Here is an 11671-nt window from a genome sequence, read left to right as displayed (position 1 = left end):
TATATTATATCAGTTTATTTCCAGCACCGTCGGAGGTAGATGACATAGATCAAGCATACAACATGGAACAAAATCTTCTGCTCATTGATAATTACGGCGCCCCATGGGCGGCTTCCTGAGGAATGAGGAATACTGATAGCCAAACTTAGTTGAGCTATGTATGAAGTCTTTGTTCTTGTAACAAGGGAAATATGGCGTCGCACAATCATTTGGCCCCTGACCCATCAGATTGTTTTCAGGGAAGTCATCAGGAGATTTGTTGTACTTCGTTATCCACGTTTCAAAGATCCTGCACAGAAGATATTACTAGTTTTATTACAGAACCAGATATAGTCTAGTAAGCTCATCCTCTCTCCTGCCTCCCAGTGTATGAACTAATTGAACCCCTTCAGGCCAACAGTACACAAACCTCTCAAAGGGTGGGCCTTGGTGCCGATTGGCCGTATATTTGTGTACCACATAGCAAATACAGCTGTGCTGAGAGCACACGCACTCCTGGCACAGGTACCGGCGGCTAACTGAAAGCTCCCGATCGCTGTTTGTAATATTTTACGGTCATGTGACCGCCATGACAGCCAATCACAGCGATCACATGATCATAAGCCCCACTTCCCGGCATCAGAAACCCCATAAAGGGCCAGGAGGTGCCAGTGCAAAGGGGCAGGGCAGACTCTGATGTAAGGGGTGCTCTGTGTATTGTGATTTAAGGGAGCAGGGGCGGGAGTTGCTGGAGATATGCACAGCAAGCACAGAGTAAACGGGTGCACTTAAAAGAAGGGGGGGCATGATTGCTAGGGGCACTGTAATGTAAAGGGGCACTGTAGTCATTCTCAGTGCCCCTTTACATTACAGTGTGGAGGATCAATTCTGTGAATATCCTTTCACCAACTGCCCCCATAAACACCCCCCCCCCCCCCCCCCACCTTCCCGGGACCTGGAAAAATTGGCTGCTCAGTCTAAAATGCCTGAGCCTATTTTTCTGTCTCCGTCCGGAGTGCTACCACCATTGCAGGTCAGTTTTGTGATTGAAGGGTGTTAAGGGCGGCTGGGAGTGTCTGGAAATGACTTTTATTGCTGTTTCTTTATATGAGTCCCCTGGACATTTCTAATACTTACTTATCGATAAAGCTGTGATGTAGGATGAAGATGGGGTCATTGCTGGAGATGGGGATCTGAGACATGGTGCCCCCCAGATATATGTGGACCAGGTTGTGTAAACTTCTTTTCAGTGTCACCCCATCTGGTGATAAGAACCCTAAAAAAATTGATGGAACGTCTGTAAGTACATTGTATCTTGAGAGGACATTAAAGTGTTAACAAATGAAGCTTACATAAATACATTGTTACAAAGTTATTTAGGTTTAAAAATATCACAAATCCATGGCTGGGAAAGGCTGCAGAGTAACTGGTGCCTAAATGTCAATATTAGCTAGCTATCATTGGGGCCCTTCTATAAGTTGGTGCACAAGAAGCTGCCCCTTTAATTCTGTACACAATAAATGGCTGATGGGTTAGGTAAGAATCTGTCTCTATTGGCATTAACTGTATATAGCACAGGATTAAACTTGGCAGTTCTGCTCACCACTCCTGGAAACAAGCTGCTTGGTGGTCAGTTGTCTCAGAAATCTCAGCCTTCATGATTAGGTCCTTATGATCAGGTCTCCCACAAAGCTCAGTCCTAGCTTTTCAGACTCTCCCCTGGTTCTCCCTCACTATAGGCACACATGACAATGGGTCTCTGCAGTTTTGGGTCCCAGCATGGCAGGAGAGCAATCAGTGTCACAGTCCTCAGCTCCTATCCTCTCACTCTCCGGTAATTTTCCCTCCCCTATATGTAGAGAATCTTGAATATTAAAGTGCACAGCCCAGAGCCTCCAGTGCACAGATCTCATTTTTGGACTACATATCCCATGATCCTCAGTGGCTGCACAGCAAGTCCTCTCTCCTGCTGTTGATTGGCTTAAGCTGCTGCTGCCAAAATGGAGGGGGATCAGGATGGAGGGGGACTTCACACAGCCCACTCTAACAGCATCGAAGCCAGGGGTGAGAGGCGACTGCTACACACAGATCCCAGCGGGGCGAATGAGGGAGATCAAAGCCACACAGAGCAACTCCATCAACAAGCAGCTCTGCTCATGTCTTCAGTAGCGGAGGGGAAAGGAAGGAGAAGAGTGGGTACAGAAGTGCTCAGCTGCTCCTCCTGCTGGCTGACAGTGACGGAGAGAAGGTGACAAAGACTGGCACATACTGCCAGGACAAGGTCATCCAGTGCCCAGGGCAAAAATGTGAAACTGCGCCCCCCTCCCCACCTATCACCCCACCAACCCCTGCTCCCTGTTGGATATATAAAAGGGCGTGGCCAATATATTGGCATGCAACAAAATGTTTGTGGCTTGTAATTAAATAGCACCAATATTTAAAGGTCTAACATATGGGACTAATTGTCAGAATACAACATAATGAGAGGATTTCCCCATCCACATCAAATGTGTGGATGGGTTAATCTGGCTAAACTTCTCTATGGCCAGCTTAAGATGAGTATTCCGATAAGGTCAGTTTTTCCATGAATCCCAAGGGACAGGCTGATGTAAATAGACTCTTGTCTTTTTACACCCCTATCTCCGAATCCATCCAGGTCTGGAAAAAAAATGGAAAAAATACTTTTGTGAACCTAAACGTGACACATCGGAGGTAGCCTGACAGACACCATTATTTATTATCCTGTGGAGGCCTGATATATAACCCCATGAGATATTGGCCATACCTTCCAGGGAATTCCGAAAGCTGCGTCGCGATGTCTCATTAAAGGGAGGAGTATCCATTTCTTCCAGCTTCAACGCATTGTCTACATCCTCGTAGGTGGGCAGGTTGGGCGCGTAGGGCGTGGTTCCCGGTTTTCGGTGTAGTCTTTCCAATTTATATTCTTCATCAGCCAAAGGACAGTATTCATCAGGGAAATCAAAGCCACTGCAAATAGCCTTCAATAATAGAAGATACAGAAAATATGGCAGATATTATTGAGGTCAAGGTGCTTCATTTCATTCAAAGTGCGTGTATGAAAAATGTGACTGAGGACAAGTTTCTCACTCTTGGTGAATGTGTCCCCACGGAGGAGATTCACCCTCTATATGTGCACTGGTGACTACTATCACTGGAGAAGACATTATTAGGTCACCTACAATCTGAAGGTTGTCCCCAGAACAAGAGGTAAGGGTAAGAGCCGGTTCACACTGGGGCGACTTGCGATCCGACTTCATGTCGCCTCAAGTCGTCCCAAGTCGCGCTGTAGAGAAAAACAATGGAAGTGAATGGGAGCGGTGTTAATACACACGACTCAAGGCGATCCGGCTTCAGAAAAGGTTCCTGTACTACTTCAATCCGACTTGTAGGCGATTTGTACCCATTGATTTCAATGGAAGTCGCCTCAGAAGTCTGATCACTGTCTTAACTGAAGCGACTTTCCAGGAAGATAACATACATTTCTCAGGCAAACCTCCCCCTCCCTCTCCCTCTCCCAGAGCTGATTGTTGTTTGATTGGCCACTGGAAAGTCTCCTGTCCTGGAGACGACTTCAAGTCGTGTTGTAAATCGCCCCAGATCGCCCTGTGGTTCATGCTCAAGTTATGTCGGAGTCGCCTCTGAAAGTCGCGCTGGAAGTCGTGTCGCCCTAGTGTGAACCGAATCTTCTGTTGGGGATACTTGTTCCAGGGACAAGAGAGGAACTCCACTCACGTTGGGAGATTTCCTCTAACTTCTTCTTGTATCTCTGTGACAAAAAGTGAATGGAAATCTCCACAATGGTACACAGCACAACATGACCTGCCATGAAATCAGAAGCACTTCCTATTCCAAACTTTAAAGTACCAAATAAAGGAAAGAAGATACAATAGACATGGACTATACATAAGTACAGTATGTTCCTAAACCCATGGACACCCCCACATTCAACTCTTTTGGGTTGATGCCAAGGAGCCATTTGTTTGGGTTCCAGAGTGTTCTTGAGATCCCCCATCACCAAATCTATGCCCTGCACCACAGTCCCACAGAGAAGATCATGGTGAACCCGGAGGTATAATCCAATTAGGAACGACATTTACCAAAGTGGGGCCTTGGGCTCTCTCTCACCCCCCTCACAGTCACCGGCACACCTATGGCTGCTTAGCTGCTGTCCCTCCATCTAGCCTAAGCTTCTTCCAGCTCTCTCCTGCACTTTGTGTGCACCTCTCCATGGTAAGGTGACCAGATTTTTAAAATGAAATCCAGGGACATATTTTTTCTTTACTAGTAATGGCGACAATCAGCGACTCTCTGCCCGTCGCGGCCGCCTCACAGCCTCTCAAGTCTTACTCTTCGGGCCCCGGCTACTACTGGATGGGGAGCGGAGGAAGATCACTCCGCCAGGGAAGGCAAGGAGATAGGCAGGTGGGTGGCCGGGATTTGAGCCAAGGCAGAGGAACATGCGAGCGAAGCTGAATGGGCATGCACCCGAAACTGAAGAAATATTCCCTCCACTCCGACCAGCACATGATCATCAGAAAGGGGCACAGATAATGGGAAAATACAACCCCCCTATGCGAGCAGGCACGGAGGAGTGGGGGGGATGTAATTAAAAAAAATATATTTTAATTCTGCACTGACTGTCTTTGAAATTGCCCCTGCCCCCTATTAAATCCAATCTGGGGACAAAACCAGGGACAGACTTGGTCCGGGGACAGTGTCCTCAATCAGGGGACTGTCCCCTGAAACTGGGGATGTCTGGTCACCCTACTCCATGGTATCTATACAACGTAGGTTTGCTGAAGCATTCGGGGGAGAGTCCTCTGGGTCACTGAGGATGACATGATCTGCAGCCACCTCATCCCAGCCACGTAAAAGTCCACGTGTTCCTTGGGACTGTAAATGATCCCTTGAAGACTGCTGCTGATGCTGAATGATAGGCTCCACCTCCATGCTGACACAATCCTCCTCCTCCTCCTCCTCTTCCTGTGTTCCAGGTGGGCAAGCAGGAACACGGTCTGGATAAAGGGGGCCTTGAGAGGTAAGGAAGTCCTCCTCTTCCTCCCTCTGTTCTGCCTCAAGGACCCTGTCCATTATTCCACGTAGGGTGTGCTCCAACATGTGAATAAGCGGGACAGTCTCACTGATGCATGCACTGTCACTGCTCACCATCCTCGTGGCCTCCTCAAATGGTGACAGGACAGTGCATGCATCCCTGATCAAGGCCCACTGGCGTGGGGGGAAAAAGCTCCTCTGAGCCAGTTCTGCTGCCATATTGGCACAGGTACTCATTGATGGCCCTCTGCTGCGTGTGCAGCCGCCTGCTTGTTCTATCTACCTAGAAAAAAGACACTCTCTTTCTCTCTCTCTGTCTCTAACCGCAACACAGTACACAAGGCCGACCTGCAGGCGGCCTTTTATAGTGCGGGGCGTGTACTAAACCCCCTGAGCCATAATTGGCCAAAGCCACCCTGGCTTTGGCCAATTATGGCTCTTCGTTTTTTTGCGCGCTGTGATTGGCCAAGCATGCGGGTCATAGTGTATGCTTGGCCAATCATCAGCCAGCAATGCTCTGCGATGCCGCAGTGAATTATGGTCCGTGACGCGCCACTCGAATTTGGCGCGAACGGCCCGTAACGTTGGTATTTCGATGAATGGTCGAACATACAATGTTCGAGTCGAACATGGATTCGACTCAAACACAAAGCTCATCCCTACACAGGAGTATTTCCTGTTTACACGGCAGCCTCTGTAATATGAGAGTCCCCTCTCCGGCGCTGCCATTGGACGACTGTTCTGTCCAAAGGAGGCAGGACTTTTTTATTAAAGAGGCTTGCAGAGAAAACAGGAGTTTCTCCTGTATGTTATATCTTTTGGCGTTCGTCCCACCCCCTCCAAGGCTGCAGATTTATGGGCATCAATCAGGCTGCACTGTTGGCAATGGTGGGTGCTGCATTCCTGGTAGTGGTGGGTGCTGCATTCCTGGCAATGGTGAGTCTGCATTCCTGACAATACTGGGTTATGCATTCCTGACAATACTGGGTTATGCATTCCTGACAATACTAATAAATAGTATTAATTAATAATACATTTTAATGGTTCAAAGAATGTCAGGCAAAAATGGTCGGCCCTCATGCATTTTCACTTTATCAAATCTGGCCCTCTTTGAAAAAAGTTTGGACACCCCTGCTCTACAACCTCAACTAGTAAGGCAAAAGCAATAATACAATTTTTAAAAAGACTGGAATGTTTTCTTGTAGCTAATAATATCCAAAAGTTGAATGGCTAAAGATGAAAGATATATTTTGGTCCAGGGGATTGAGCCGAAGTACCTTGGAGGGTCATAAAGTTGAAGGTGGAACTTGAAGATACGACTTACCTTCCAGAAAGAGAAGTGGGAATACGGACTCAGCACCCCCTGAGCATCATTGGTGCCCAGCAGTTCATCTGTACAGATGGAGCAGTTCTTCTCTCCTCGCCAGTCATAATATGGAATAGCGAAATCTTCATCTCCCGTCATCAGCTGAATTTGTCTCTCCAGGAAGAGGAGATTGAGGCGATGCCACCCTGGAAATATTGGGCCTTGGTGGGCAAAGTTTTTATGAGGGTTAAATGTACCATTTATAAGGATGGGTTTCATGGAATAATAATGCATCCATGCAAACACATTATACAGAGAGGCATCTACAAAGCGGTAAGTCTCCTGGTGGAAGCGGTCTCCGGTGCTCAGGATAACAAAGTCACGGCATTTGGTGGTCTTTGCTAGAGCCAAGTAACTGAATAATCTTTTCTGCTCTAGAAAGGTCAGTTCCCGGAGCTCCCGCCGCACCACCACTTTTTTCCGGTCACATTTCTCTCCATGATGGCCAAATTTACAGTCTCCACAGTCAAAGCCGCTGTAGTTTCCATGGCACTCACACGTATTTTCATAGTAGTACCTTGGCCAGTCTAGACGATCATCGTTATTCAGGGGAATCTTATTTCCATATAAAGTCGACCAGTTTCTACATCTTCCTCGGCCTGACAAAGAACCGCACGGGCTTTTGTCCCTCCAAAGAGGACAGCAAGTCTTGGTGTGAAAGGCGGCTTCCGTAGAGCAGACTCGTGGGAACTGTCCGTCCACAGCAGAGAGGCAGAACGCCAGGAGGACGAGGAGGATCACCATGACTTCCTATGAATGGAGGACAAAGATTAGAAGGTTTAACAGAAGAATGGCTATTATTTCAGGGTTCTACATATATTATGGGGATCATTAAGTTTATTTGTGGACTTATCCATAAATTTATAAAAGAGCCACGCACATGCCCACACGTGCCATCAGTATGGCAATTCCCAGCATACCTTAACATTGCACAGAAAACACATTTTCCATGCCATAGCGAAATATCCTTTCATGGTAAACCTTAGTGCATCTAAACTGAAGAACAAAAGTTTATATATTGCAGCTTAACAGTCCTTAGATGTGGTGGTTGCTTTTTTTAATTTACTTTATTTTCACCTCGTGACCCGGCAAGTAATACATTTACTGTCTTAGGGAGTCCCCACTCACTTTTCCACTGTATCTCTGGAGGAGCAGGGCAGCCACTCTTCAACATCAGCATTGTCAGATAGACTTTACTAGGTGGTGCCTCTGCTGTTCCTGAGGAGTGATAGTGAAGCCCCATTGGGTTACTGTATTGGGAAGTTATGCCGCCATCCTATGGGTACTAAATGTCAGGAGTGGAGTCATCCAGGTCCTGAGCTCAGGTCTCCCACAGACTGGAGCATGACTTCTGTGTTCTGCCACGTCAGCCTCTGAATCAATAATTGGAATCGTCAAAGTTCTGCAGAACTGAATTGCATTAAGTCTCACCTGAATCTGATCAAAAGGCCAATCAGGGTGATAGACCAGCTATATAAGTCCTCCCTGTAACGGACGTATGAACTATTCTGCCGGGACATCCTATAATACTCCTACAGTGAGGTCTACAAAGAACTGCATGGCTCGTTACAATTGGATTTACCACATTTTATTCTGAGCTCAAAGGGTTAATTATACAAGGGACTTTTTCACTGCTGAATGCTAATATTCCCTTTGCATAGCTAATGGACTCTCCTTTGTGAGTGTGTAATTGTTTTAAAGGTTAATTGAATTCTATTGTCTGATCAAGTCATGTTAAATGTCAGCTTGGAGCCAAAAACGTCTAGAGACTGATTGATTCAAGGGAATGTCATTATTTCAAAGTATGTGTGTGAAGGGGGGGGCGGAGAGTGTCATTGTTCATGTAAGCTTGTAACCATATAAAAAGTGAGGTGAAATGTGCAATAAAAGTCAGTCTTGTTTGACCCTTCAACACGCAGCCTTGTCTCGTTCGGGAAGGGGAACCCTCTCTCTCTCTCTGGATCTATTGGACGGGGATACCGGCGGTACTTGCATATTGCAGCTTGCCAGGGAAAAGGACGTCTCCAACGGCTGAGACCCTCTCCCTAGCTGGGTAGACGTTACATTGGTTGGCAGCGGTGGGATGGTCCTTTTATCCAAAGAGCAAGTGCTGAATGGAGTCGCAGTACGCCAGGCTGAAAATATCCACACTAAAAGATCTATTGGAGAGTCGTGGTAGGAGCGCCAGCAACAGACCACGGAGGGAGCTGATAGCTGACCTGCTGGAGATGGACGAAATGAATGGATCCATGGAAGGAACTGAGCCCCTTGCACCGGTCAGCGGGGAAGATGTAATTACTGGGATTGTACAGCGGAGATTATCCTTGTATCCAGAAACGTCCGTGGAACTAATCAACCAGCTGTTCCGGGAAGCAAGGGAGGAGATACAAACGAAGAGGGGACAAGAACTGGAACTGGTAAGAGCGAGACAGCCCATTACACATGCAGTTCCTACTCCCCCACCCGTGGCTACAGGAAAGAAAATACCGTTCACTGCATTTAAAGCTTTTGTAGAAAGTGAGGAGGAAATCGATGGATATTTGGCGGATTTTGAGAGGCAGTGCTCACTACACCAGGTACCACCAGACCAATGGGTCACTATTTTGTCGGGGGAATTGTCGGGCAAAGCCAATAAAGCCTTTCGGGCTCTCGCTCCAGAGGATATTTTACAATATCAGCAAGTTAAAAAGGCGCTGCTAACCCGATATGCCGTAACGCCAGAAGCCTACCGCCGGCGCTTCCGGGAGTCCTAGAAGAAGGCTGTGGACTCCCACATGGAATGGGCCAACCAGTTACAAAGGGTGGCATCCCTTTGGGTCCAAGGGTGCAAGGCCAACACCGGGGAGGAAGTATTGCAGCTGTTCCTAATGGAACATTTCTTCCAAGACCTGGCCGCAGACATACAAGACTGGGTACGAGATCGCCGTCCCGCTAACTTAAACAAGGCGGCTTGGCTAGCAGATGAGTACACGGAGACAAGGAAAGTAAGCCAGGGTACTACGCGGCTGGCTCAGAAGGTAGAACCGCGTACTCCAACCGTCACCCCACGCCCAGAGTTTCGGGCTCCAGTCCCACCACGTCCTCAGGGGCCTAGCAACTACCCCCGGGATTCGCCTAGGGTGACGTGCCATCACTGCAGCGACACGGGACATATTGCTCGTTATTGCCATTTGGGAGCTACAAATAACAACTGGAGACGCACAACACCCAACACAGAGGTCACTCCATCACGTCCCTCTGCGGCCCACTGCCTGGAGACCGAGGGGGGCCCTGAGGAATGTCTGGGAATTTGGTATGAGGCAGACCCAATACAAGCTGCCTCTCCGGATAACCGTCAGCATCACCGTCAGGAGGTACGGGTGAATGGACAAGTAGCACAAGGCCTAAGAGACACTGGGACTACAATCACGTTGATTCAAAAACATCTGGTAAAGCCAGAGAACGTGTCCACTCGCACAGTTGCCGTCCGGGTCGCAGGGGGTGCTGTATTTCGCGTACCCACCGCCCGGGTGCACTTAGACTGGGGAGCCGGGTCAGGAAAGACCACAGTTGATATCATGGACAACCTACCTGCCGAGGTGGTGCTGGGCAACAACATTGGCCCTCTGACTTCGGCTTATTTACATACACCTGCTGCTGCTTGGCCCGGGACCACCCGCGTTGCTGGAATCAACTCGCTTGCTGCTGAGAACCGGGTAAGACTACCTTCCCCGACATGTACTGTAGATCCGGCACAATATCAAAGTCTAAAATGGGAATGTGACAAGTTGGCCAGCGAGAAATCAGAGATGCAACGACACTATGTCATGTATTATGAGATGTCCCGTGGCTTGAACATTGAAATACACAAACAGGCGGAAATTGTCAAAAGATTAAATGGGCTTTGCATCCAGGTGGTGCCCTATCTCTCCCAAGAGCATCAGCAACAGGTTTTGGGAGCCATTGAGAGAGCAAAGCAAGTGACTGTTCCAGAACTGAATGCTATTATTCACCGTCACCATCAGCTACCGACCTGGTAAGCCAATGGGAAGGCCGACGGACTGTCCAGGCAAACGGAACTTTTACCCTAACAGCAGACCGGACATCCCCAAGTTGACCCGAAAAGGATCAATCCGGGTCTGCCGGAGTGTTCCACAAAAGGGGAGCAGTGTAACGGACGTATGAACTATTCTGCCGGGACATCCTATAATACTCCTACAGTGAGGTCTACAAAGAACTGCATGGCTCGTTACAATTGGATTTGCCACATTGTATTCTGAGCTCAAAGGGTTAATTATACAAGGGACTTTTTCACTGCTGAATGCTAATATTACCTGCATAGCTAATGGACTCTCCCTTGTGAGTGTGTAATTGTTTTAAAGGTTAATTGAATTCTATTGTCTGATCAAGTCATGTTAAATGTCAGCTTGGAGCCAAAAACGTCTAGAGACTGATTGATTCAAGGGAATGTCATTATTTCAAAGTATGTGTGTGAAGGGGGGGGGGGGGGGGCGGAGAGTGTCATTGTTCATGTAAGCTTGTAACCATATAAAAAGTGAGGTGAAATGTGCAATAAAAGTCTGTCTTGTTTGACCCTTCAACACGCAGCCTTGTCTCGTTCGGGAAGGGGAACCCTCTCTCTCTCTCTGGATCTATTGGACGGGGATACCGGCGGTACTTGCATATCGCAGCTTGCCAGGGAAAAGGACGTCTCCAACGGCTGAGACCCTCTCCCTAGCTGGGTAGCCGGTACACTCCCTCTTTCTGTGCCACACGTAATCCTGCTTGCTGTCTTGTGATACCTCTATTGCTACTTGTAACCGACCTCATCTTATGACCCCAATGCTAATTCTTTGCTGCCTGAAGCGACCCTTTCTTGTGACCTTAACGCCAACTGTATTGCCGACTCTCTGCCGCCTGAAATGACCCCAGATTGTGATCTGGATGCTGACTCTTTTCCCCTGAACCCACTCTGGATTGTGACCTCAACGTTGACTTTACCCTCCAAACCCACTCTGGATTGTGACCTCAATGTGGACTTTTCCCCCCGAACCCACTCTGCATTGTGACCTCAACGTTGACTTTACCCCCTGAACCCACTCTGGATTGTGACCTCAAAGTTGACTTTACCCCCTGAACCCACTCTGGATTGTGACCTCAAAGTTGACTTTACCCCCTGAACCCACTCTGGATTGTGACCTCAACGTTGACTTTACCCTCCAAACCCACTGTCAGGACCTGGACTTGAACCTGGGACCTCATCTGTGTCTGGCA

The 11671-nt window shown here is 48.0% G+C and overlaps 1 protein-coding gene across 1 annotated transcript in view; it reads right to left on the bottom strand.

The window, feature by feature from the left end:
* Nucleotides 1–11671, bottom strand: part of LOC120941784 (tyrosinase-like) — a 28209-nt gene continuing 16538 nt past the window's right edge. Inside the window, exons 2-5 of the mRNA XM_040355465.1 lie at nucleotides 6377–7168; nucleotides 2765–2978; nucleotides 1117–1255; nucleotides 1–289 (exon numbers count right to left, since the gene is read on the bottom strand). Coding sequence (XP_040211399.1) covers nucleotides 82–289; nucleotides 1117–1255; nucleotides 2765–2978; nucleotides 6377–7168 — 1353 coding nt within the window. The 3' untranslated portion in view covers nucleotides 1–81. The remainder of the gene's footprint in view (nucleotides 290–1116; nucleotides 1256–2764; nucleotides 2979–6376; nucleotides 7169–11671) is intronic.

Source organism: Rana temporaria, chromosome 5, assembly GCF_905171775.1.
Source record: "Rana temporaria chromosome 5, aRanTem1.1, whole genome shotgun sequence".
In the NCBI taxonomy this organism is placed as follows: domain Eukaryota; kingdom Metazoa; phylum Chordata; class Amphibia; order Anura; family Ranidae; genus Rana; species Rana temporaria.
The sequence above is the reverse complement of the archived record's forward strand: the minus strand, read 5'-3'. Positions and strand labels throughout refer to the sequence as shown.